At 39.7% G+C, this 27,919-nt stretch overlaps 3 protein-coding genes and 1 long non-coding RNA gene across 23 annotated transcripts in view; 2 read left to right on the forward strand and 2 right to left on the reverse strand.

The window, feature by feature from the left end:
* Positions 1-7,063, reverse strand: THNSL1 (threonine synthase like 1). Of its 10 annotated transcripts, none has more exons than XM_064407974.1 (3): positions 6,755-7,063; positions 5,149-5,241; positions 1-4,664 (listed from the first exon to the last, which is right to left on the reverse strand). In XM_064407974.1, the coding sequence occupies exon 3, from the start codon at positions 4,608-4,610 to the stop codon at positions 2,385-2,387; it is 2,226 nt and encodes a 741-aa protein (XP_064264044.1). In that variant the 5' UTR covers positions 4,611-4,664; positions 5,149-5,241; positions 6,755-7,063; the 3' UTR covers positions 1-2,384. The 10 variants fall into 10 exon arrangements, with proteins under 10 accessions (XP_064264044.1, XP_064264038.1, XP_064264063.1 ...); XM_064407968.1 differs by having other exon boundaries at positions 1-4,667; XM_064407993.1 differs by having other exon boundaries at positions 5,149-5,236; positions 6,755-6,819.
* On the forward strand, positions 7,063-17,877 carry ENKUR (enkurin, TRPC channel interacting protein). Of its 3 annotated transcripts, none has more exons than XM_064408003.1 (5): positions 7,063-7,202; positions 10,606-10,751; positions 11,912-12,132; positions 13,874-14,020; positions 17,497-17,877. In XM_064408003.1, the coding sequence occupies exons 1-5, from the start codon at positions 7,129-7,131 to the stop codon at positions 17,668-17,670; spliced, it is 762 nt and encodes a 253-aa protein (XP_064264073.1). In that variant the 5' UTR covers positions 7,063-7,128; the 3' UTR covers positions 17,671-17,877. The 3 variants fall into 3 exon arrangements, with proteins under 3 accessions (XP_064264073.1, XP_064264070.1, XP_064264071.1); XM_064408000.1 differs by lacking the exon at positions 7,063-7,202 and adding an exon at positions 7,869-7,927; XM_064408001.1 differs by lacking the exon at positions 7,063-7,202 and adding an exon at positions 10,209-10,243.
* The window catches only part of LOC135293615 (uncharacterized), an 80,022-nt gene continuing 69,726 nt past the window's right edge, over positions 17,624-27,919 (reverse strand). For 4 of the 6 annotated variants that reach the window (XR_010355742.1, XR_010355738.1, XR_010355746.1 and 1 more), the window contains one exon: positions 17,624-26,931. This is a non-coding gene — a long non-coding RNA (uncharacterized LOC135293615). The remainder of the gene's footprint in view (positions 26,932-27,919) is intronic. The other 2 variants (XR_010355751.1, XR_010355750.1) reach the window with 2 other exon arrangements.
* The window catches only part of PRTFDC1 (phosphoribosyl transferase domain containing 1), a 42,904-nt gene continuing 42,785 nt past the window's right edge, over positions 27,801-27,919 (forward strand). For 3 of the 4 annotated variants that reach the window (XR_010355727.1, XM_064408009.1, XM_064408017.1), the window contains exon 1: positions 27,801-27,878. Coding sequence is in view for 2 of the 4 variants with exons in the window: in XM_064408009.1 (XP_064264079.1) it covers positions 27,834-27,878 (45 nt within the window). In the remaining 2 variants the exon portion in view is untranslated. The remainder of the gene's footprint in view (positions 27,879-27,919) is intronic. The other variant, XM_064408018.1, reaches the window with a different exon arrangement.

Consider the following 27,919-nt stretch of genomic DNA (forward strand, 5'->3'; position numbering starts at 1 on the left):
TTGTTTCATTTTGAGTTTTTATTTTCAAGATTTAGAATTCTGGTTTTGTACTGAGCTTATCCAGAGAAAGCATTAAGGTTTTTTTCCACTTGGAATTACCGTAAGAATCAGATTGAAACATAAAGAAATACAAGACTTATCACTGATAGAAGCAGTGCTTCTTTCTTGGCAATATCTTTATGTAACCTTTTCTTACGGGACTTGGATTTTTAAAAATTATACAATCATGGTCTTTCCCAGGTCGTATTTGGAAAATGATCAAAATTCCCCTGCTCTATGAGGACATTGAATGAGTCAGATCTTTTCATACTACAGGAGGTTCAGGGGGCACTTCAGCACAGCTGTCCAATACTTCAGTGGTGGTTAGGAAAAGATTGAAGGCTGTCTCTTTACAAGGAGCCATATGGAGATGACAAGGGGGAAGAGGAGAAGGCTGCATCAGGAGAATGTTCATTTTGGTATAAGAAAGACATTTTTACAGTGAGAACACTCAATCACTGGAACAATATCCCCAGGGATGTGGAAGGGTCTCCACTGCTGGAAGTTTTTAGGACATAACCAGAGAGGGTGCTAGATAATTTCATCTAGGCTCCATTTCTTGACAAAATGTTGGCCCAGATGATGTTTTCAGGTCAAATCCAACCTGATCTGTTCACAATTCCATAAAAACAAAAAGTTGCAGAAATAGTGACTAAGGTTTGAGCAAAGAACTAGAAAGGTCCTAAAAAAGTATCTAAGCACGGGGGAATCTAGAAAGCTACTGTGTCACACCCATGTTCTCAGCTACATTTAATGATACTGTGTACATATTCACTGTGGCAAAGGCACATCATGCTTGGGACTTTTACTGGAAGAAATTACAATTCTTTAAAATAGTTTGCTAGATGGTGTCTTGTTCACTTCTAGTGTGGCAAAAAGTACAAGCAGGCACACAGAGGAAGCTATCAGATACAACAGTTCAAAGCCTCAAATGAATCTTGACATGTAGGAAATGTTGCCTACTGAAGAAGCAAAAAAATGTTATCAATTACCAGGTAAATTGAATCTTAGTGGGAAACACAACTTCCTGTAGCTGTATGTCCTTACATCTGAAGACTCAGCTCTTTAACTCTAACTGCATGCCACTCAAACCTTTCAATACATCATTTTACCATTTCTCATAGTATGAAATGTAGTTTATGTACTTGTGAAATATAATCTTCAATTAGTAGAATACATTTGTCCATAACCACATGATCTCCTAGGACAATCCAGTCTAATTTTTCTTCAGAAAAAAAACCAGCAAAGAGCCTGTCATTAGCAAAACCACACAGATGTATTTTGGGTTACATAATGAACACTTCTGATGCTATCAGACTGGAATTCATCCTTCACTTTCCTTGATGAGATGCCAAGTAATTTGGGAAGCTTCTTTCTTACATTAATTCATGCAAAACTTGAATAGAATAGAACGTCAAGGAAATTAACTTAAGAAAAAATATGAAAACATAAGTAATTAGAACATGAAAAGCAATATGATCTCAAAGATAAAACATAATACAAAAAATATATCTAAATAAATGAAGTCTGTTTCTTATTTAAAAAGACAGCTGTTACCACTATCAGATTCTTCTATAGTACTAAAAAAGGATTTTAAAGTTGAAAGTTCAAATAAAAAACATGTAGGAAAGAGACTACAAGACACTGGAAGAAAAGCCACACCTCAAATATATTAAAAATATTGAAATAGGTATTCTATTTTACACAGGAAAAGATTTGTGAAAAAAAGGTGTTAAAAACAAAATTACCAGATTTTTATACTTAGACACTGGCAACACAATACATAAAAAACATTATACAAGAAGGTAATATATCACAAAATTCAATGGTTCAAGGATTAACAATACAAGGATATTTTAATTTTGTAGTGAAATCAACCCTCATTAGTAACATATGAACACCATTATATTATTATGTTTCAGTGCCCTAAGTGAAATGAGTTAAAGTTTAATTAAACATCCACTGACCAAAGGTTCACATCACTGTTGCAACAAAACCAGAACTATTAGTTCCAGAAAGGTCAGACTTCATTATGTCCCCTTCTGCTGAGGATGCTTCAGGCTTGTGAAGGAGACAGCACTGCCAAGGAGAACCAGCAATGCTGGCATCTCTGCTGTGTACGATTTGCAAAGTGGTATTCCAGTTTTTTACACTCTAGATTCACAACCTTTCACTGCCACTAGAAATCTCACACATGTTACTTACAAATACTGTTGAAAGCTTGACAACTGAATATAAAACTGTGAGATATGCTGTGGACTGGACACAGGCCAGATGAATGATGGCTTTAGTAAAGCATGCAGCTTGTTAAGAAGGTATTGCAATTGTGGACATGGACCAGTTGCTCAAAAAACTTTCATAAAATGATTTTGAATTAAGGTTTCTATATGGGACATCAGCACATTCATATCAGCAGCACAGACCTGGTGATCCCCATTTCCTGTCTTTTTCAGAGCCTCTAATAGGCCCCAGTGGATTGGAGGCAGAGCGCTGTAAGAACTCAGCAAGTGAAGCTGACTTAATGGATTCTGATTTATTTCTGCAATCCTCAAGGCCCTCAAGATAGCAGGTGCAAACTTAGAATAATGAGCTGTAGATGAAATAATAATTGGGCAAGTTCTATCTTGTAATCGATCTGCAACTACTTTAGCAACAGCTGTGTGTGTATCCAAAATATATCCTGTAGTACTGTACACAGAGTGAATGGCAGCCAGACAGTCCTCATCAGAGCACCAGCCAGCCACTAAGTCCTGCTGAAGCTTTCCAAGTAGATCTTTCTGCAGCTGGAAGTGGCCCGGATTTTCCAGCTGATTAAATAATTGTGTCACCAATTGTCCATCTTCATTAGCAATCAGGTGTAAGTATCGCTCAAGATTGGAGGACTTCAAAATATCTACTGCTGGTGAAAAACTGGAAATTAATTTTCTTCCCCTCAAATCATAAACACCTGTTCTTATGAATTCAGTCAAAACATTGTTTTCATTGGAAGCACAAATAAATTTCCTAATAGGAATTCCCATCATTTTAGCATAGAAAGCAGCTAACATGTTGCCAAAGTTTCCCGTAGGAATGCAAATATCTACAGGGCTTCCAAAAGAAATAATACCTTGATGAACGAGATCAAGGTATGCAGAGGCATGATAAACTATCTGAGGAAGAAGTCGTGCCCAGTTTATGGAATTTGCTGCAGCTAAAGCTGTTCCATATTCTACTGTAAGAAAGCCAGTAAAATCAGAATTAGTAAAGATTTGCTTTATAGCTGTCTGGCAAAAATCAAAATCTGATTTGACACCCACTGACCAAGCATTTTCCTTCTGACAGCCAATCATTTGTGATTTTTGAATTGGGCTTACTCCATCCTCAGGAAAAAAATTCACCAGAGCAATTCTCTGTTTGTCAGTGTCATGGAGACGACTAAAGCCATCTAAAACAGCACTCCCTGTGTCTCCTGAAGTAGCTACCAGAATCAAGTAATTGCAGCTTCTGGGAATGCAGTAGGCAAATAAATGTGGCATCAACTGTAATGCAAAATCTTTAAATGATGCTGTTGGTCCATGAAATAACTCAAGAAGGAACTGATTGCCTGCCAGATGCCTAAGTGGGGCAACTTTAGAACAACTAAAGTTTTCTCCATAAGCAGTTTCAATAATTTCTGCCAGCTTAGAAGCAGGAATATCAGCAGGATGTATGCATCTTTCTAGTATCACCTGGGCTCTTTCAACGTAAGTTGCTTCTATCAGACCTTGCCATTCTTCAGCAGTGAATTTTGGAAGTCTTCTCTCAGGAACAAAGAGTCCTCCATCAGGGGCTAAGCCCTGAATAACAACATCACTGAAATACATTTTATGAGAGTCTTCTTCCGTGCTCCTTCCAGACCTAGTAGACCTCGTTGAAATGAAAGTTTCCACTTCTGAGTCTTGGTATCTCTTCACAGCATCAAGTACCTTTTGTGCTACAACCTCTGCTGCAACATCCCCGCCACAAAGAACACGGATGTCGAACCACCTTTTGTAGAACTGCTTCCTGAACTGAAGGATGTCTTTGAGAGAAATACCAGGAGACAGGCCCGCGATACGATCCATCTGCTTTGATTTCAGCCTGCTCATAATGACTGTTGTGGGCACATCCAGATACACAACTATTCCATTTTTCTTTATGTGCTGCATGCCAGCAGCATGCATTGGATTGGACCCACTAAGAGAAATTACACTTCCAGATGCTGAGAAGTTCAACAGGGCTTTTCCTTCCTCCTCTAGAAATTCCTCGTAACCAACGGCCTGCAGTTTTTCTGACACGCTCATATTCCAGGTTGTTTCAAGAACATCATCATCTATGTCTATGACAGGACAATCCAGTTTCTGGCCCACTATTCTCCCAGTCGTTGTTTTCCCAGCACCTGGAGGTCCCATCAGGATAATATTTTTCTTTCCAAGAAGAGAATGACTTGAGAACCATGACTTCCATATCTGTGCAAATGCAACAGGTCTTGAAAGCATGAGTTTTAAACACATGCTAGAAAGACTGTTCTGGGTTATTAGTCTTAAAGGCTGATATTGAAAAACGTGAAACATCTTCTGATGAGTTATCGTGGGGTTTTTTCCAAGACAACTTGACAATCCACTTAACTGCTTCAGAAAGAAAACAAAAAAAAACAAACAGTAACTGGTCCTTCAGAAAATATCTAAGGAAAAGCCCTCAAGGATATAAAATTTAGAACAAGAGTTTAAACATAAATCCAGCTATAACTTCATCACTGCCAAGGAGGCATTTTTCAGATTCCCCTCTCCTGCTTAGTTCCAGCTTGTTTCCACTGACAGACCCAACTTCAAAAGGTCCATGTCCTCAAGGTAAAAAAAGTCATCCAAGCCTTACATTACAATACTGTTTGCAAATAATATTGCTTATAGGAATTAAAAAACAATTTGTTTTTCTTCTAGAAGATTTGTTTTTAACTACACATTTATAAGTAACAATTACCTTGATTACCTTCTTGTAATCAAAATGCTACCAAAATATGCATTTGTCCCACCTCCCCAGAAAACTTTGATTATCTTTAATCCTTTCTTTCTAAAAAAATGCAAGACCCACTTAAATATGCAGAAAACTCACAGTCTTGTGCAACAGCAAGGCTGGATGAGTTGCATTCAAATCTCTTCCTGAAGGGATGGAAACCAAGCAAGGGATTTTTGAAGAACTCCTATACTGGAATTGTATTGAATGTAATTTGGGGATGGAAAGAGGAGGAAAAAAGAGACAGAGAGAAAGCATGAGGACTCTAACAAAAAAGTAACTAAGAAGGATGGATTTCCAACAAAGTAAGAAACTCCCAACATTGTGCTTTGTTTACTTAGAGAAATAAACATCAATATCAGCACTAACTAGAGCACATGATTTGTCTGCGACGTTTAGAGCAAAAGGGGAAAGACTCTCAAAATCTCCCTAAAACTGTGAGGGGGGCAGGGGGAAGAGCATTTGCTCACTTCCACGGGAAGTTGAGTTTGTGAACAGTAAATCTCTGTGTTTGCAGCGAGTGCTGTGACCTGGAGGATATGCTGTAATTACAAGGCATAGATCAGAGTAAAGATGGGCATATAATGCTATCCAGGTTTTTTCCTCAATCCTTGTAAAGTATAAGGGGATCATCCTGTGTAGATGCAATATAGTTTTATAAATGTTTAATCAAAAAAGGGTTTTAAAAACCTTTATAAACACTTACTAAAAGGAAAAAACAAACTGAAAAGAGTAACTGTAATATCCAGTATTGCTCTAAAAGTGTACTGCAATAGTAACCACTCTAGTGCATACATAAATAGGTATATTTTCTTTTTAGGGACAGAAAGAGATCTCCATACTAAACTTGCATTATGTAGAAAAGTAATATTCAGGAGTAAATAAACCCAAACCCAGTATATTTTAGTGACTTTATTTCTTTAATGTAAGAATCACTTCAAGCATTGCGTGTGTGAACTAAGGGAATGAAAACCACACCAAGCAGAGAGTCCTGCCTGCCATGCCCCGCTCCACTACAGGGCAACTCTGAGCTGCAGTCAGTTGGTGTGCATTGCTCAGATAATGGGTGTAACATCTGGGCTGCCTTGTGAATTTGGGCCATAGGTATTGTTTAAAATCAATTTGAGTTTTGCACTCACATAAAGTACATGTACGTAGAAGGCTGCAAGCATTGAAAACAACCCATTTATTTGAAATTATTTTTTCTCCACTGGCAAAGCTTCAACGGTAGAACAGTTAAACGATCCACCCACCCCACTTTAGATACAACTCCATGCCAAAAGGGTGGGGTTGTGGCAGCACAGCTTACACCCATACCTCCAGTAACATTTTGCTTTGGCTATTCAGCTCGACACGGACGTGGACAGCACCGATGTATCTTTAGCCGTGACCCCCAATTTTAACAACACTGCCGGTGACAGGTGCTCTAATGAAAACTGGGCCTTGCTAATTGCAGAGACACGAGACCAGCCCCCGCACCGAGCTCCTGCAGCGGCTCCCTGAAGGAGTCAAAGCGCGGATGGGAGGAGGGAGGGAGCCGGACGGACCGCACCCACCCGGCCGGCCGGCCGGCACTGCTGCGGGCTGCCACCCCCGCTCGCCCTGTCCTGCCCTGTCCCGTCCTGTCCCGTCCCGTCCCGTCCCCGTGTCCCCGCTGGGTCCCACCCCCGCCCCCCGGCGCCCTCAGCGCGGCGCGCGCACGTACCGGCGGGGGCGGGGACCGCTGCCACAGGTGCCGCGCACGCGCACTCCAACGGCCCGGCGCGCCCCGCCTCCCCCCGCGCCGTACCGGCGGCAGCTGCGCCTGCGCGGCCGTTGCGCGCCCGGCGCTGGAGCCGGTGGCCGCGCAGGCCCCGCCCCTCGTGGCGCCGTTGCCCCGGCGGTTTCCCCGGTAACCGGCGGCAGCCGCCGGCCTGCCCCGAGCCCCGCGGCGCTCCCCGGTGCGAGCCCCCAGCGGGGTGGGTGCCCCGAGCCCCGCGGCGCTCCCCGGTGCGAGCCCCCAGCGGGGTGGGTGCCCCGCGTCCAGAGCCCCGCCAGCAGGCGAGCGCTTCCCGGTGGCCGGGCTCCCGCGGCGGCAGCATGGCCACGCCGAGTGCCCGGGAGGGCGGCTGCGAGCCCCCGCCCCGGCCGAAGCAGCCCGCCAAATCTGAAGGGTACGTGGGTTTAACGGAGCTGCCTGCAGGCGAGGCGGGCTGGTTCCGGCAAGGCAATGCATCTAGCCGGGAACAGGTTTAAAAAAACCCAAACAAACATAGTTACTCCTGCTGCTAAGGAGTCACTGACATCAGGAGGGGCATTGAGGTGCTGGTGTGTCCAGAGAAGGGAAGCGAGCATGGGGAAGGGTCTGGAGCACGAGTCCGATGAGGAGCAGCTGAGGGAGCTGGGGGTGCTCAGCCTGGAGAGGAGGAGGCTCAGGGGTGATTTTATCGCTCTCTATAACTGCCTGAAATCAGGGTGCAGCCAGCTGGGGTTGGTCTTTTTTCCTAGGCAGTTAGCGACCGGACAAGAGGAGATGGCCTCAGCTGCACCAGGGCAGGGTTAGATTGGACATTAGCAAGAGATTCTTCACGAGAATGGGTGATTAGGTACTGGAGTGGGCTGCCCGGGAAGGTGCTGGAATCCCTGTCCCTGGAGGTGTGTAAGGAAGTACTGGGTGTTGTCATGTTGACAAGATGGTGTTGGACTTGGTAATTCAATGTCTTTTCCACCCTAATTGATTCTGTGATCTGAGGGTTTACAGTCTGCTCCAAGAAGTGATGAATAAGTTTGGTGTCTTCAGTGACATCTTGTTAGCTCATAATTTACAAAGCACTCCTGTGCACAGGAATTACATGATGTCTTTGTTATTTGCACAGCAGCTCAGTGAGCAGCGGAAAAGGTGGGCTTTCCAGTTCCATACTTTCTGTGTTTCAGGTGTATCCTCTGACATTGTTTCTTTTGCTTCCCTTTCTTACCTCTTGCCTTAAAAATATAAGAGAAGGCCTTTTGCCAAGAGTTATGCAGATGTGTTGTTTTTTTCAAGTCCCTATTTATATAAAAGGCTGTTACACTTAGCGTCTTTAGTGAAAGGGTAGGTTGTAACTCAATAGCTTAAAAACAAGTAGATGTATCAGTGACACTCATTAGAACAAAGATAGTTATCCTGTTTCAGGTAAAAGGATTCAGAGATTCCTATTTCTGAGTCTTTCCCATGTAAAAGTAGATCTTTAAATTTTGTTTGTGAATGGATATAGTTTTGGACAGATACTTTTGAAGACAGAGGAAGGTGAAAGGACAATATGGTGAGGCATGCAGGCTAAATCCATTCCTGACTTAATACCGTTCAGAGATTTGGATACTCCATGACCATTAGGTTCAGTTTAGGCAACAGATTCCTTGGTTTAGATATAATCTGACCTAATCCCCTTCTGATCTCATTGACTTCTGTTGTCACCACACTTGCAGCTTAGGTTCACAATGTGACAAATATTCAGCTGATAACAGACCTATTGAACCTGGTTAATAGCATGATTTGATCAGTTTTAACTAATGCATACAAAGTCTCCTTTGTTATATGGGGTTTTTTTTTCCAAATGAAATCATATACATTTCTCTCTCAACTGACTGGTACTGCTCATGAAACCACAGCAAACATCCTCATTTTCCCCAACTTTGATATCCCAAGTTGACACCTAAGGAATAGGTGTCATCTTCTCTCTTCTTACAGATATATTATCTCTTTTTTCCTTGCTAAATGATGAGCAGATTAGATTCTGATGTTGGTCCTAACCATGGTTTTTTCCTTGCAACCCTCTTGGGCCCTGCGATATTGAGCCACTTTCTTGGTCTGGAAAGTCACTGGAAAGATAAGAGATCCCCCCTCTCTTTGTCCAAAGGAATGTTTTCACCTCAGTCCAGTATGTAAGAAACTCACTGTGTTCTCGTGCATTTTCTCATTCCAAGACTGTGAACCCCAGTAGGTCAAAATTTGCATAAAGCCAGTGCCTTTCTCTCCCACATGCTCATGATGCCACTTGTAGAAAATGGTGAGGAATACTATTATTTTTCATTTTGGCGGGTTTGTGCAATGTCTATTGCTGTTTTTGCCGTGAATTTAACAGAAGGAAAAAAAAAAAAAAACCCTAGTTCCTTATAATTAGAAGTATTTCAGGAACTACATATGATCTTATGCAGATAACCCTCTCTGATTTTGGAGACCAAATCTCCAAAAGACAAAAGAAGTAGTCCACAATTTTAATGAAGTCCTCTGACATGTTCTAATGTTATGATCAGGTACAAATACATTTATTGGACATTTGCAGCTCATGGACAAGAGCTTTTGTCAGTGTTGCTACTGTGATACATGTTCAGTGGCCCAGGATTACATGGTTTCTTTCTTCCTATTTCAGTATTTCCGTAGAATGGGTTGCACTACATGTAATCTCTTTCATTCTTTTTTATCCTTACTTAAAAACATGACGTTTTTTTTTTTTCATAAAAACTTTTTTTTTCTGTAAAAGAAGCACAGTTTTTTATAAGCTTTTGTCTACCATAAATTAATATGACATGTTTTCTAAAGATGGGCAGATTATAAAAGTACAGTGAGGGAGCCTTTGCTTCAAGAGCAGAGAGTTCTGCTTCCTCAGGCAAACATCTGTGACAGCTCAATCCTTCAGATAGAGGCATGATGTTGCCAATGCTAATGATCAGCACTTGGCTTCTTTTGGAGATTTAGATTAAAGCAGAAGTTATCATGCTATATGCAACATTAGACCAAAACAGCAGTGTGTGCATAGCATGTTCACACAGCTTTTCATGTCTGAGCCCTTACTGATTTTCACATCAGCTGTTTCAGTGCCAAACCCACCACTGATCACCACTGTCCAGGATCACAGCTCCTGTCTGTGTAATATAAGGAATCTGCAGTGTGCTGTGCTGTTTCAGAGTGGTCACCCAGCTCATCTCTCATAAATGTCTGTAACAGATGGTTCAACTGGAACATTGAGACAGTGATACAGTGGACAGTAATAAAAAACCCTGATGATCAAGGACATCCTGTACAATTCTTGACTGCATTTGACATATTTTCTTGAGCATAAATCATAGATTCATAGATAATGCTGAGTTGGAAGGGGGCCATCAGGATCCTTGAGTCCAACTCCTGGCCCTGCACAGGACATCCCAAGAATCACACCATGTACCATAAGGAGTTCATGTAAGCAATACTCATGTTTATTTACAAAATTTAGGTTTTGTTGGATTTCAGAATGTCTGTTTTCAGCATATATATTTGGTATTTATTTCCCGAAGTATGATAATCCTGACCTCAGAGACACAAGAACAGAAGGAAGAAGCAAGCTAACTTCAGAACCAGAAAGCTTATTTGGCAGTGCACTACTAGATTTAGCCTTAGCATGGAGGCTGTGTGAATGATGGTCTTTATTTGGGAGAGAGTACAAAACAAAAACAGATTAGGCTTTTACCATGAGCTACTGCAAAAGAGTATATTCTTTGAATAACTATTTTGAATCTTTTTCTGACCCTTAACGTCTTTATGGATATTTTTTAACCTCTAAGGTATATATCCAGACTTAAACAACTCGTGAAACATGAAGCAGAGAAAAATAAATCTCAGTGGAAAACTATTGGGCCAGCAAAAGTTGCCGTGCCATCTCCAAATGATTTTCTGCAGAAACATTCCAAGGAACCCAAGGTAGCACCAAGTAAGTGTAGACAGGAAATTTATGCAGTATAATGTATTTTTTAGAGCAGAGAGTTACATCTTCATGTCCTACAGTACTACGTTATGGCCAGCTATCGGGGTGTAAAAACAGAAGTACTGGTTTGTGGGGTCAGTATCAGGACCCCTGCTGTTGGAATCAGTATCAGTATTGTTGTGGGGGCAGTATCAGGACCCAGCTGTTGTAGGAATGAGCTCTGTCACTTGTGACATTACACTTATTTACTGCCAAAGAAGAACATGAACTCAGATGACTTGGATCATTATTTCTGGTAATGATAATGAATTAGAGTTATGTCTAGTAGGAAATATGATGGGAAATAATTATTCTTAATTGCTTACTATAAGTGAGACTACTCAGGATACTACTGAATTTCTGTTGGTGCCTTGGAGAAAAGATTACACTCAAATGGAAGAGAGTCTATATTCTCTGGAGAAAGGATTATGAGAAGGTGTTTATAAGGATTAGGGAGCAGCAAGAGCAGGACTCTTCCTTAGGGAGAGATGAGTCAGACATTGAGGGCCACCACCATGGGGACTGGGCAAAGACCTCACCAAGAGAGTGCAGTCCCACCACGTCAGGCAGGCCAGCAGAGCGGGCTGGTGAGGAAAGTCTGTCCTGTCAGTGTCCCACTGGCCATCAGGCAAAATCAGGTTACAGGCCAGGTCCCTCCACTGATTCCATACAGGAACAGGACTAGGGGCAGACATGGCTGAGACAGCTCATCCAGGTATTGACAGGTGAAATGGGGCTGTGAGCCCAAGGGGGTGGGGTGGGTGCACCAGGTGAGACTGGACAGGACCATTATTGCCCAAGGGCTCTCACAACGAGCACCTCTACTAAAATTAGTTATGATTACAGTTGAAAAAAATCCTGTACTACTGCAGTTAAGAGAAAATGAGTGACAAATAAGGAAAACCCATCTGAAACACCACAGTATTTCCTAGGTTATGAAACTTCTGTTAGGCCAAACAAACATACCTCACAGTTCATTGACAGGAAGTTCTTTCATTGTACTTATGTTGGGTTCTATTTTTATTTAATTCTGTACATAGTTTCTTTCCTTTTGAAAAGTGTAATAATATGAAATTGTAAATCTCTTCACATTTGTTGCTGAGAATGTTTACATGCTCTATTCACAGAAAAAAATGAAGAGGATGGTAAAAAATTGCTTCCATTGTCAGTGCCACCCAGGACATACCACCCAGTTACTCACATTAAAAAGAATTTTATAAATAAAAATGCACTTGCTGTTATGACAGGGGAGCCTAAAAAGCCTCGACATTTTTGTGTTGATACAAGACAGGGAGATAAATATCTCCTTGAACCTTCAGGACTTTATCCAAAATACATTAAAAAAAAGGTATGTTTTATTAAATTATATTGGAAACACTATTCGTAATGCCTATTTTAGTTTCACTATTGCATAGAAACCATGGCTGTTTGTGTTGGACCTCTTGAATTCATCGAGAAAAAAAATCACTGGCACTAGATTTGTGCCTTGCCTTTGCTCGGTTTTCATTTGCTTATGCTGTCGGCCAAAAAAAATTGCAGAATGATTGTTCTAAAGCAATGGCATATGTCTTGCATTGGGAAGGCAGGGAGAGTTAAAAGGGGAGACATGGAATTCTGTGATGAATGAATGTTTGCTGCTTAGAAAAGACAGGCAGGGAACAAGAGAAGGAGGGTTGCTCTTTGAATGAAGGAGCTGTTCAAATATATGGAGTTCTTCTATGAAACTGGCAAGGGGCTGGTTGAGCCTGTTGGGTCAGAATCAGAGGAAAGGCCAAGTGTGTTTGTTATGGAGCACCCAGTAAGGTGAGGTGCTGGATGAAAATCTCTTTAAGCAACTTGAGGAAATCTTCAGATCATAATGCAGCTTCTTATGGAAGACTGCTCTCCTTGATTGCTGAAAGGATAACACAATGGCATGAAAGCAATCAGAAAAGTTTCCTAAAGCATGTCAGCAAAATCTTTCTTCACAGATGGTGGATGAGGCAATCAATGGTCATAGTCTTTGGGTTCTGCTGCTTACAAACCAGGAAGAATTGCTCAGGGGTGTGATAATCAGTTGTGGTCTGGGTGGCACAGACCATGTAGCAGTTGGAGACCCCCTCCTGTTCAGGGAGCCAGGTGGTAGGGTACTGACTGCTCAGCAGAGCAAACAGCAGCTTATTGGGGATAACTGGTCAGTAGGACCCCATGTGAGACAGCTCTGGAAAGCAAAGACCTTGGGAGAGCTGACATGCTTTTAAATACAACCTCCTCTGTGCACAGGAACACTCCATCCCCTACCCAGCAAAATAAGATCTATCAAGAGTCTGGCTTATCTAAACATGTAGCCCATGACAGAGCATTAAGAGATGACATAAGACATGACTTGTGACAGAGAAGATGCCAAAAAGAACCTGAAGCCCTTGCAGTACTTTTCCACGGCTAAACATGTACATAAACCATGCTAGTCATGGTGCTACCTGACACTAAAAGATTAGTGAATAATTTTGCATTTAGTAGAAAGAAGGTAGACGCTGATATCTTTTGGCTAGAGGAGCTTCATTTTACAAAGGTTGAGGTAAAATAGGTGTGTTTTCCCAAGAATGTCTGGGATATTCAGAAGTTATTTTTTCCCTCACTGAAAAACATCAGTATGGAATAGTTTATCCTTCTTAACTAGTCCAATTTTCATGTATGTGTTCTTGTATGTTGCAATGTTCAGCAAAAATCAGGATACAGGAAGACCTTTCAAAGACATTCTCTCAGGAATGTTTCCAATCATAGAAGCTGACACTGTATAAAAATGTAAAAGAGGTCACTGTCATGAACAGGTTTCAAACTCCTTGCTCAACCAGCAGTTCTTATAAATAGACATTTTGGTTTCTGGATTCTGTTGAGGTTGTGAAAATAAATTGAAGGGAATTGTTTTTCTCACGCTAAAAAGATAATCACGTTTGACACTTTTAAGAACATGGTGATTTAGGACTTTAGTGCTCAGTAGCACAAATTATTATTTCAAGCAATTTTTGCAAATGTATGGATGAATGACACGTATCTCTTTGTTTCCTTCTTAAAAGCACATATAAGGAACTTCTTTCTTCTCCTTATAGAACTATGGTGTTTTACCAAAATATGTGATACAGAGAAATGAAGAAATGAAGAGAGAGGAGGAAGAATACCAGGCCAGTATTTTGGAGCAACTGAAGAAGAAAGCCATGAAAGCTCTATCTGAAGAAGAAAGGACAAATGTTCTGAAGGTGCATATTTTGAATTAGTATCATGTCCAAAAATTAAGTACAGTAATGTAAGTCCATATAAATAATGAAAGTATACTTTTTTGGTTTTTTAAGTGAAACAAATTAGTTGGTTACTTTTTCACTAGATGGAGCTGTAGAACAGTTGTATACAACTGAAAGGAACTGATCTAGTTACAGTTTTAATTGTTTTCAATTCTGTTTGGTCCTTATTCACATTAATGACTTCAAATTTCAGTGAAACTTCAAAGACCAGAAAATCCCAAAATGGATTTAGTGACACTTATTAATGGAGAAATACAATTTTTTCCTAATGCAGAATATTTCTCCTTTTATTGGCAGTGTCTGTCTTCACATTGTGACCTCACTGATTAAAAGATAATGACTTGCTTTAAAATGTGGCAAACCCCCCCCCTAGAATTAATCTGCAATGTAGGCATAGAACTATGACTGAAAATTTTGTATTCTTTCAAGTTGTTCTGTATACTGTCTTTCATACAGTTTTTATTGCACAAGACTTTTTAAAGAGAATTAATACCATAAAAGAAGTAGAGCATAAAAGAGATTTCTTAAAAGTATATCCTGACCTAGAACTAGAATTTTTCTTGACCACTTTTTAGACAAATTTCCTGTGAAAATGAAGCTTACATGACTGTGATATCTGTATATCAGTCTGTCCCTTAATAACTTGCTCTTAGCATCCACCTGAAACAAATTAATAAATAGATGGACAGCTCAAATATGCTGAATGCCCACAAAAAAAATATCTAGAGAGAAAACTGTGTCTAACTCTCTTGCCTGAAAGACAAACTGGTTAATTGGCAAGATCTGAAATGTCCAGCACAATGGTCTTTTGCATATACAACAAGCAGTAGAAGCTAGGAAGGAGTATGGGAGAGAGATGAGGGTATTGCACTGACAGCAATATAAAGAACAAAACATCATGCTGTTTTGAAGAAGATTGAGATATTTTTATGGTGAGAAAGGCATGGGACAAGCTGATGGTCCAACAAGTTAACTATGCAGCAAAAATAAATATGCAAAAAAGGCATGTGAGTCCAGCTGCTCACCATTCTGCATTTAGTTTTATTAAAATGATGTTTTATATTTTCCAAATAGAGGAATGCACTGAAATATTTTTTTAATTTTTAATTTTTTTAGATTGTTTTTATTAACTCAGTATTTATTTTAATTTTTTTTTCAAAAACATTTACACTTCCATGGGCTTACTTATACAGTTATATTGTCAGGAGGAATTAGTGTCCCCAGGGTATGTGGCTTCTACCCAGGGCTCAGCTGTAGACATTTGGGAATTTCTGTCCTTTAAAATAATTGACATTGCTAGTGAACACATGTGCACTATCTGATTTGAAAGAATACGTGGCAGTAGATGCCTGAGACCAAAATCAAGCCTCATGACCTTACAAAAATAAAGGGAAGAAATTTGTGCCAACATTTTTTGAACTCTTCGTTGTGCTTACTTTGGTTGGGATTTTATGAGAATAAAAGAGAATGTTGATAAATGCAGTACATACTTCTCAGTGATCCAGCTTGTATTAGAATTCCATATATAGAGCTGGATATTCAGTTTGTGATCTAGCAGTAGGAATAGTGGTCAGCATATTACATTGTTGGAGGAGCTGTGATGGAGATTTTTATATAGTCATGATCTGCTTTTGATCTCTCCACTTTATAGGGATAGAGCAATTTTGATGGATGCTCTAATATTCTAAAATTCATTGTTTTCAATTATTTCCAAGCCAGTTCTTACTCATGTACACAAATAAGGATTGTTTAAATAATCTGTGAATTACTCTTTTATGAAAGTTTTTGAAAATATGAGATTTATTTTTATGCCTATATATTTGTAAACTGTACCTGATGCCTGGTAGACTATGAAACTTATCAGAGTACTTTACAGTCTTGGATAGCAAAAACAAGTATACTTACCAGACAGTAGGTAAATATCCTTGTTGCTCTAAGTTTCACATGTAGCAGTAAGGTTTTTAAGCTTATGTATATATTTGTATATGAAGATTGTTGTAATGAGCTTTATAAGAAACACTTAGATGCTTAATATGAATATGCAAAAGTATGAATTGCTATGCAATAAATACACTGGTTTGAATTGTTAAAATATTAGTTCATAATAAAGATTAGATTTTTCTTAGTGTTGGCAGGAGAGTTATTTTTTTTTCTGTTAATCAATTTATACAGTCAACAAAAGACAAGTTTTTAAGCACAAGAGCCCTTGAGTTCTGAAATAGAATCAACAGTCTTCAAAGCTAAATATGTATAAAAATAAACCCTCTAAATTTAACTTCAGTATGTTCATCAGTTAGCCAGACTGTGTGAAAAGTGTTTAATGATAATGGAGGACATGAGGTTGGAAATCACAGTGTGCCATAAAATCAGTGTGCCAGTTGAATCCCGTTTTAGTTATGGAGGAGAGCTGAAAGCTTTGGCTCCCAAGAGAGTAATTTCACTGCTTTATTTTTGAAGATACTTTGTGATATCCTCTAAGGTGACAGAACTGAGAGCCATAAACATTTTTGAGAACTGTTTTCTCACCAATAGGCGTGTTATTTACTGATTGCTCTCTCAGTTCCTCGTTAGTTGTGATTATTAAGTTCACCCATATAGTTTTCATGGGGACATTTGATGCACTGAATAAAGTCTACTAAATCCTCACATACATGGGGATAGAATGTGTAGATTTTGATTATACTTTTGAGGAGAGAAAGTAAGAGTGATGATTGCATTAATTATAAGAAGGATATAAAGACAGGTTGTAAATTTTATATTTCTACCACTATCTGGTTCCTTTTAGTGTGTATTGGTGGATAAAAGTGTTGTCTCTGGTGTCTGTGCCTCTGATTTAACAGGTTCATGAAAAAGTTTTGATTATAGCATTTTTAATTTTTTAATGTAGAATTTTAGTCTCAAAGTTTTATATATGGAGGATATTGTTTGCTTTATCTAGAAAGGTGGTTCTTTGCACAGCAGCATTCAAGAGATGTAGTATTTATTAAAATTATTATTGATAGGGTCAGTGACAGTTAAGGTTTTTAGTCCAAATGATAAATAAATTGCCCATAATTGTTACTGTAAATGTAGATTAGAAGGGGAATGCAATTATTCAGTATTTTTTCAAAGTAGTTTATAGAAGGTAAAGTGTTGTGGAATCAGTTTGGTCTGAACAAAGTCTTGATTACAGAAAATTAAGCTGATGGTGAGATGGCCTGAAACTTTGCTGAATTTTGCTGAATATGGCTGGAGTTCCAAGTATCATAACTCTTAAGGATTTAGTTTATTAGGTCCAGTTAAGATGATTATACATTATTAATGTAGTTATCTTGTACTTATTTTGACATTGCAGTGACACTTAGCAAATGTTATATAGCTAAAAAACCAAGTAGTTTATGTACATATTGTTCTTACTTTTTCTCATGTATTTCCTTTTCATGTAATGGCACCAGGCACTGAAAAAGAACTGGGAAGAAATAAATCATGCATATCAGGGTCTTCCAATAGTAACAGACACCATGTACAAGAGGATGCATAAAGAAGAGCTGGAATTAAAGCTGAAACAACTGGAGCATGACATAGCAGCAATTGAGAAGCACAAAACTGTCTACATTGCAAATGTGTAAGGACTGTTGTTCAGATACTGCCTCTTTCCTCCTTTTTCTCTGTCCCCTCTTCTCCAAGAAGTGCCTCTCTAACTTCTCAGAAGATGCTACTGTCAACTATTTAGAAGAAAATATTCAACTAAGTATGTAGCAACTTAGAAAAGTTGTTACATATAACTCTTATCTGTACAATTCCCCAAACATTTTGAAATAAATTGCTTAACTAAACTTTGAGTATGAATAATTAATTTAATTTATTATTCTTTGTAATTTTTATTAACTACTGAGATTTCTATAAACATCATACAGAAAGCATACAAAACACTGTTTCATATGTTTGGAGTACGTTTCCTTGCCTAGCCAAAACAAAGGGAAATAATTGGCTGCTGAAGACGGGTTGGTAAATATAACTTCAGGATGGAATGGCTTCTGGACTATATATTAAAGAGATGTGCTTTACTTAAAAGCTTGAGTAATTGTATTTCTAAACAGCTTGGGTTCTGTATATTTTTGTGTACTTATTTTTTGTTACCAAAACCAATTTTTAATATGGAAACCTGTAATAGTGCAGACTTCACACAATACAGACACCACACGTGTTTTTACAAGTACATAATTCCATAATACTATAGTAAATCTACAGTTAAATTAGGAAAATGTGTTTGGCTGGAATTATGTGTGTACTGTTAGAATGAAAGCAACATACAAGCATCTGAGTCAAGATTTAGACAAAAATTATATCAGCACACTGTCTCACAATTGTTTGCATAGAAGGAAGAAATGGGTTTTTTTCCTGCTGCTTATCCTTTGCTTCATAGAATCGTAGGTATTGTTCAGATTAGAAAATACATTTTCCAGCCTTTCAGATCAAAGCTTTTTCTGTATGGTGTCAATCACTACCACCGGCAGCTGTTGTGACATCCTTATATCTGACACCAGCAAAGGATAAAGTAAAAAATTTGAAATTAAGTATGAAAACCCAAATTTTCCCATACATTGAGTTCCTTTTCTAAATTTGTCAGGGAATGGCTTTGAAGACTTCACAGTGATTCCAGGTTCTGTTTCTTGTGCATGTTATATTTTTCTATGACATATACCAGGAACACGTGGGTGAGCAGGAATGCATATTTTCTTATTTGTAACTTATTGTTAAGCAATCATGTTTATTTTTGAAGGATATAAGCTGGAAGAAAGCTGCAGATTTGTAAAATGTGGATTTAATATATTTCTTACTCAAAAGAATGACACACTGTGTATTTTAACAAAACTACACTTAATTGTTAGCACTTAATGATATGTGACATTATCTTTTAGTGAAGTACCTGATGCCCCTCTTAAGAAATTCAGTGTAATCAGAAAAGGCTGTTTATAATGGTTTGAAATAAAAAAAAAAAATTTAAAAAGGATTTGACTCCAAAAAAGCATGCATTGCCACTGCTTCCCTCTCAGCCTTTATTTATTTGCAGACGGGCTGATTTAGGTTAAGATCAGTATTTGGTTCTTGCATTTATCATCAGTGCTAACTTTATGGAAATGCAAAATAGATGGTGGCCTATCCCAAAAATTGGGATGAACAGCTAGGCCACGCTTAGAAACATTCATCATTCACCAGTATAAAGGACTGGTTTTTAACATTGTCAGAAGTATGTTAATACATTATTGGGAAATTAGGAAGTGAATGGGAAGGGATGCAAAAAGTATTCCTGCTTAACAGAAGAGGAAGAGACAAAAGCCAGTGTCCCTCTGTAGCTGGACTGTGTCCTTCAACAATGCTGTGGCATTTTTCTCCTGAGCCTCATATAGCTGTTTGCAGTAGATCTGCTGCATGTTCCCCTCATGAGACATGTGAATTGCTTCTGTCACCCTAAGGAGAGGCTGTACCCTGTGGAGAGGCTTTTGGTGTGTATTCCATGGGACCTGCCTACACCTCTGATTATGAAAAAAAAATATAATGAAAATCATTGAAAATGCATGCAGAAGGATAATGTTCTTACCCTTTAGCTCTTTCTGGGAAATTTGACAAAAGAAATTTCCAGAATTCAAAGAATGTAACTCTGTATTTATATGTTCAGGAAATGCCAGTAATTGAAAATGTAATGTTTGTGAATCAACTAATATGTACCATTGGTATAACAAAATGAAAAAAATTAATAAACTCAGTTGTTCTCAAAGACTTGTTCCCTCATAAAAGCTATTAAATATTAACAGAAACAAATTTGTCCACAGGCTAAAAAGTGGCATTACCAGTTGAAACATCCTTTAAATTCACTAGTCAGTTACTAATAATCAATGAAATAACAAAGACTATAACCAAACTGCTTCAGTACTTCATAATTATAAAATTGGTAATTTTAAATTGTCCATATTAAATTGGATAACCATAATAAAACATAAAAAATGGGGCATGAATAATCTATTGGTCAGTAAGAGTTATGTTCCCACAAACTGAAAATATTTCCTGTTGGAAGTTGTGCATGACAAAGCTGTGTATCTATTTTTTAAAAATAGCAACGTGAAATTATGATGAATATCTCAATGGCTTTTCTTGAGAATGAAACTATTTATATTCAGGAAGGAAGGGATCAGATATGGCATCATCACAACCGAGGGAGTTCCTGATTGCCTCGAGCAAACAGCTCTGACAGGAGCATGTGGGCTCCATGTGGCTGATCTTGGAGCATGGTGGCTTTTTGGGCTCTATGCATTCCTGGAGACTAAGTCTGGGACAGTTCTTCAAAACCTAGAGAGGTAACCTCATTCCCCTCACAACATTCAGTGGGAAAAATGGGATAAATTCACCACTAAATTAATTTTCCATTGTCTCTGTAGGTAGGTTTTTTTGTGGGAGGGCACGTTCTGACCCCTTGTATATTTTTGTGGAAAATTGGTACTGCAAACTGCTGCTGTCATGGCTCTGCTACAAAGCTAAAGTCTGGTCCTTTCATTGGCATACATTTCAGGCAACACAATGTATCTAACAATTTCAGACTTAATAAAGGCAGACATCTTTCAGATAAGAAAATTTCAAATATATGCAGATTAATAAGATTCTAGATAAATGCTAGCCCTAGTTCACACTTTCATCCTCAACTTTAGGATGCTTATAATATTAATGAATAATTAGAGGAGAAACAGGTGGCAAACCCTGTTATTAAGGCCATCTGACATTTCCCACAGTCAAGGAAGGCAGCTGCTGAGCCCTGCAGCATTGTCCACCCCAGGATCCAGGTGTGTATTGAGCATGACTAAGCCGAGGAGGAATGGCCATTCCTTCCATGAGTGGCCATACAAGGTAGTGATTTACACTTGACCCCATAAATGCCTAGATTGCAGGGTTTTTCATGCTATCTCTATCTTCCTCCTGCTCCTTCCTGTCATGCAAAGTTATGTAAATAAAATACAAGTAAATTCACAGTTCACCTTCCAGGCTAAGCAGTGGCATTATGGTAGGAATGTAGCATGAGTTATTTCTTGTGGTTTTTTCTTTACTGTTTAAAGGGTGCTGATATAAATGTGACTTATATTGCAGCAAGTTATGAAACACAATTTTTTTATAGACTGTACCTCCACAAATAGTTGTAGACAGGCAGACATAGCCAAATAGTAGCTGTATGCTGGTCTTGTTGATGCTGCTAGGAGAGTGAACTTCTGTTCAGTCACAGTACCAGCCTGTGGTGTTAATTCATTATGCCATGCCAGCCTCTACATTGACTCCACAGCATGAAGAAATTCACAGAAACATGCAAACACTGGAATAATTTTGTATTCAAATCTTTCCTCAAGTGTCCTTTGCAGTGGTGCTCACCAAAAAATTTAACAAGAGCTGAGCTGCTGGTGAGCTGAAACAAGGGTTAATCTTGTGAACTTGTGCAGTTTCCTTGAACTCCCCTGGCACTGTAGCCTGTTGTTTCTTGTCTTAGATTGTTAAGCTATCTGTCATATAGGTCATGTTTTTCTCTCTTTGCTTGGTGTCTTGACACAATTTTGTCTGTTAGTAGAGCTCTTGTGTGCTTATAATAACAGTAATAATAAATATGATCATCTGGGCATGAAGACCATGCAATAAGATTCTTGTTGTTTACTAAAAGGACCTGTTTTCCAAGAACCCTCGTTTCATTTGTTTCAGCAACTGGAAAGTAGGAGTTGAAGGAAGAGAAATGAGATTTAAAGCACTTAATGTATTCCCTGGAGCAATATGATTTATTCATGTCTTTGTCATAGCATGTTTTTGAAATGCAATGGTAAATGACTTATACCTGGCTTTTTCACTGGTAGCCATTAATACTGCATTTCTCATTTTTGGGATTTCTGACATGCAATTTGAGCCCTTCTCTTTTAAATACGGGATATGTGTGCCTAAATTTAGAACTATGATTTGAGCACTATGGAATAGTTTAAAAGCTATTCATTATTCAAAATTACTAAAATTAATGGTGAATTTAATCTTGGTAGGTGAGAGACCCCATGTGGAAAATTCAGGTGATTCAAATCCTCTAATTTCAAGAGCTGCTGTAAAAATGGACAAGTGCCTCTAGAACTGTTCTTTGAGGTCCATTTTAAAGGACCTCATGTTGCTTTGAGGTCCATATTCAAGCTGTGGAAGCAATGTAGTAATTCTCTCTTTGGAGGAAAATCTCCAGTAGTGTTCAACATGTGGCCCCAAGCACTGCACAAGAGAGAAACAACCACATTTTGTTGTTTTATCAGGAGGAATTGTCTTTTGCACAAACAATAAAATTAGTAAATGGTCCAAATCCAGCATTTCATCACCCTTGGGTTGTGGGTCATTCTGTGCTGCAACAGAGTACAGAGGCTGTCCAGCCATGAACAAGCACTGTCCTATGCTACAGGAGAACTCTCAGGGCCAGACTCTGTTTTTCAATACACTTTTGTTACTGCACTGTCTATTCTAGGCAAGCTGTGAAGTATACAAAATTATAGCAAAGATAACTGAGCTATTCTGTGGGGAAAAAAAGCCCTTAAACTGTTACTTGTTTAGTTGTTCAAGACACTCTGAATTCTTTTGTCTGGCAGACCTTCCTAGATTTGTTTTAATTAAGAAAAAATAAGTTAGAAAGAGGGATGAATCCAAGTGAACAACCTCCTTTAAAAAGAAAACTCTAACAGTTGAATTCATTACATTGGGTGTGACCCACTACATAGTTACAACTCCCTGACTAGTTTTCATGGTCACTCATGATGAATTTGTCATAGGATATGATGTGAGCAGCATTCCTTGAAAATAGTGCTTTATCATTCAAATGTCAATACCTCTAAATAGCTGGTTAGGGTAAATATTTCCATAATATTATAAAGAATATAAAGTTTATTCCAGAATTGAAGGACAAGAGGAAATTTCTGTTTGCATTTCTTTCAGCTATAAGGACTTTATATTAATAACATGAACCTGAAAAGCAGGAAGGGTATCTTCAGGAGCCAGGAAATTGCAAAGCAAAGCTCTCGCTGCTCTGGTTTGGCACAGTGAGATTAATAACAAACAAAAATGTAGTTTTGTATTAAAGATGTTTATCATAGACCAAATAAGTCAAAGCCCAGCGTTCTGTCAAACAGTGCCTAACAGTGATTTGAAGGTTATAAATATTCAAAAAAATAGACTAACATCTTGAATGGCAGCTTTTAGCCATTTTTTTGATATAAAAGTTACTCCAGTTAATTTTCAAAGCCTAAGTCAGTCAGATTCAGTACAGGTTAACTGTGACCAAGCTTCCCTTGTAGATCTTTGCTGCAACTGCTTCAAAGTTAAACTTTCCAATTCCTCTAGACTGATGGTAATTCTGCTGAAGTAGACAGGAGCCAGATTCCAGCCTGCAGTGCCACTCTGTCACCTGCTCTAGTATAGGAGTCACAGAGAACAATGTGCATCTCTTCTGCTGCTCATCACAGGATGCTCCCTAGCCCTGCTCATGGGGCAGTATTTCCTATGGCCTCCCTGTGTTCATTACTGTAGGGGAATGGTTTGAAATCCTGCTTCTTGTTCTCCCAGATGTCTGGAATACTGTCTGCCAGACATGTTCTGCTGTGCTCAGGGTCTCCAGCAGCCACCCTGTGGACTGGGTCACTGCCTCAGGTAATACACAAGGACTCAAAATTCTGGAATATATTAAAACTGGATATGCAAACAATTTAGAATTGCTTCCAACATGCCCTAAAGTACTGTACATATGCTAGACTTTTGCTTTTAATAATCTCTTCAGTAACCATTTTACCCAAAAATGTCTTTCTCTGCCACAATTGGGTGTGTGTTTGTGTTGTAGCTTACCTTGCAACCACTAAGAAATGCAGGTTTATGCTTGATAAGATTGTTTACAGTTCTGCTGTTCACATAACAACTGCAGCAACAGGCAGAACGAGAAAAAGAGCTCTTACTTCATCCTCTAATTGGCAAGCTTCTGCCTAGGTAAGCCATACCTCTTGAAATATTCTGGATTTTCATGCTTTTCTTGTCTAGTTTTGGTGTTTACATATTAAACTGAGTTGTCAAATGTTTGTTATAGCTTCTTGGAAGCAGAATACATAATGCAGTTGTAAAGGTTGCTTATATGTAACTCCATAATAATATTTGCCTTGGACTGCTTTCCTGGTATATCCCTGCCCCCAACCTTTTCTTTTCAGTATTTCTTTACATTAAAGCTGTGAAAGGGTGGGCATGTCCTACTTTTATCAGTAACATGGTAAGAGAGGAACAGATGTCTAATTGAAATTATAAAGTTGTGTAAAGGCCAAAAGCATAAATATATTCACACGGGATTTGTGTATCAGTCTTAACCCTGCTTTGTTTCTCTGTGTGTCACTTCTTCCATCTGGTCCTTTATGGCTCTTGGCTATGTGTCCAGACCTACCCAATCCTACTTGTTAGTATTATCTACTCTTATTTTCTTTGTTCTTCCCGCCTTTGATCATTTCCCCTGGTTGTATATCTAGAAATGCTTATTTTTTCCCTCCTATTTTTAGTTCATAAACAAACAGCTAAACAAAGATAGTAAGAACATTCTTCAGAATGTTTACACGCTTTTTCATAGTTAAACCCCAAATCTATAATATTCACTAATCATATTTTGGCCCTAATTAAAATACATTTTGAAAGTCTACTGTAAAGTCATTCATTCTATACCAGTTCATACTGTAAAAGTTAACATTCAGTAAGTATACACTCCTCCATAACAAAATCCTTAGCAGCTTCATTTCTATTATGAACAAAGAACCTCAGTAATTCTGGTTTCTACTAATTCTGTGAGTTCACAGAACCATGAATTTGTGTCATTTGCAAAAAAGACTAAACAAAATGTTTCATAGGCACAAAACCTTTTGTGCCTATGAAAAAATCTTCCATGGAGAAGAACAGCTTTGTGGGCTGGGCGTGTGGCTGCTGACAGCAGTACTATTGACGTGTACCCCAGCTAAATTTATCTAGTTTTTCATTTCCTTACTCATATTTATTGTTATTAGCAAGATATGACACTTCATTACACTTCTTAAGTGAGCCCTGTGAAATTGCTGGAAGATAAGAACATCAAAACAAAGACTCGACAAACACATTCATCCAGTCTTGATGGGAAGAACAAACATCTCCTGCTTCAGTTTTCCAGCACAATGCTGGAGGAATTTATCCTGCTCATGTTAATGCTTTTCAAAGCATTAAGCCTCTGTTTGTAGTTAGTCAGAACAATCTCTCATATTGCAGTAGCCTGATAAAGAATATGGTTAAAAATACAGAAAGTTCTGATAATAGTAACCCAAACAGTCAAAGGTAGAAGAAGACAGTCCTCATATGGCAGTGGCAGAATTGATTTGAGTTTCTAGCTGTAATCTAAATAACTTCAGATCCACAGAGTTCAGCACTGTGACATAAACACAACAGCAGCTTCATTGGCAACTTGGTGGTAACTGATTCTGACTGTGCTAGTTTTAGGACAAATATGGGCTTTAGCAGGCATTCTTCTAAACAAGAAGAGTCTTCAAATTCCTGGAAAGTGTGGATACATATCAGGAGCAATTAACCCAAAGATCAGATGAAACATTAAACTTTCTCAATAGTTGTATGAACTGTTGACGTGGAATTGAAATGCAAGTCTATTTAGGGATTTTTGTCCATTAGGAAAATCTCTTAAGCATTTTACAAAAATATTTTTATTTGGTTTATGTAGGTTTGTACAAGTCTGCATATGCTGTTTATCAGATTCACTACTTATTATTTTACAGTACTGTGAACAGGAATTATTTTTCTCAGTATACATGAGTCTTGATATACAGGCACCACTTTGAGGCAGATATATTCTGGACTTCTGACACTTTGTAAAACTTCTCTTTTGTTCTTTCAGACATGCTGTCTGTTGTAGCAATAGTTCTTTAAAGAATAGTTCCTTAATTCATCAAAAACCCTTGACTTCATACAAGAAACAAAGCATTTATCACAAGATAATCCTCAACTGCTTTAGTACTTTACCAGATTTTAATTAGTGATTAATTTATAGAAGCAGTCTTAACACCAGATTCCTAAGAATTGTCCTATCAGTTCTAATTTTTCAGGATGCTCCTGAAAACTAGCCCAGATCAGACACCAAACTCCCTGTGTAGACATACCCATAACTGCTCCCTGGATCCATCTGTTGTGACCAGAAAAGTCAATGACCACATTCTAGAATAGCAGTGTTCCAACCTGAAATGTTTCCTACTTGGTTGGTGGGAGCCCCTCAGGTATCACTAAGAATATTTCACTATGCCTAGGTCTCCCCTAAAAACAACTTTTTCTTCCTTTAATATTTTCTAGTATATGAATGGCAGAATTCCACCAGCTGTGTATTTGACAGATTGATACTAGAAATTACAACCAACTTTTAATTTGAAGAAAGTAAAAAGCTCTATTTTTATCCAGAGTGGGCAGTGGGCTACCATTTTCCACAAAAGACAGAATACAAAAAGGATGGAGCAAGTCCAAATCTGAACTTCATATATGGGAACGTAAATAATCAAAGTAAGCCAAGAAAAAAAACGAGCTCCTTCTCATCTGTGAGGCAGTGAAAGTAAACTATTAATAATAATTTTAACGTAATTGGAAGGGAGTGACAGAGCTGCACTGTTCCTGTACCTGATCTGTTCATCTCCAAGTGCACAGAGCATAGGCAACATGGGCATGGGCTGGGAACACCAGGAAGGCACAGCCTGCCCCAGCATGTGCATGGGGGTGGGAAGGAGCAGCAACTCCAGAAGACAGCGAGGATGGAAAGTATGATTACTGAAATGTTGGAAATTTCTTTTTCTTCCCTGGAGTACAAGAAAATCTTCCCTGGAGTACAGTTAAAATGGCAGTTTAAACCACACCAGCTTAGTATTATCATTAACCCAGGCCAGGCCCCTTGGCCAGCCCTGCCCAAACATTTGCACCATTCCGACCCTACCTATACCCACACAGCTTCCATCCCGCATCCCGCACCGCCCATCCTGCATCCCTCAACCTGCATCCCGCACTCTGCATCCCACATCCCGCACCGCCCATCCTGCATTCCGCACCGCTCATCCTGCATCCCGCACCCTGCACTCCACATCCCGCAGTCCTCATCCCACACCCCAACTCGCACCTCACACCCCGCACCCCGCACCTCACACCCCGCACCTCACACCCCGCACCCCACACCTCACACCCCACACCCCGCACCTCACACCCCGCACCCCGCACCCCACACCTCACACCCCACACCCCGCACCCCACACCTCACACCCCGCACCCCGCACCCCACACCTCACACCCCGCACTTCACACCCCGCACCCCACACCTCACACCCCACACCCCGCACCCCGCACCCCACACCTCACACCCCGCACCCCACACCTCACACCCCACACCCCGCACCCCACACCTCACACCCCGCACTTCACACCCCGCACCCCACACCTCACACCCCACACCCCGCACCTCACACCCCACACCCCGCACCCCACACCCCACACCCCGCACCTCACACCCCGCACCCCACAGCCCACACCCCGCACCCCACACCTCACACCCCACACCCCGCACCCCACACCCCGCACCCCACACCCCACACCCCGCACCCCACACCCCACACCCCGCACCTCACACCCCGCACCCCACACCCCGCACCCCGCACCGCCTCAGCCGCGGCCCCGCCCCGCCGCAGCCCCTCGGGCGGGCGCGCGCAGGAACATGGCCGGGCAGGGCGGGAGCGGCGCTGGAGGCCGCGGCGTTGTGGTAAATGCGGAGCGCGGCACGGCCCGGCCCGGCCGCTCGCC

The sequence above is a fragment of the Passer domesticus genome, chromosome 1 (assembly GCF_036417665.1).
Source record: "Passer domesticus isolate bPasDom1 chromosome 1, bPasDom1.hap1, whole genome shotgun sequence".
Classification (NCBI taxonomy): Eukaryota; Metazoa; Chordata; class Aves; order Passeriformes; family Passeridae; genus Passer; species Passer domesticus.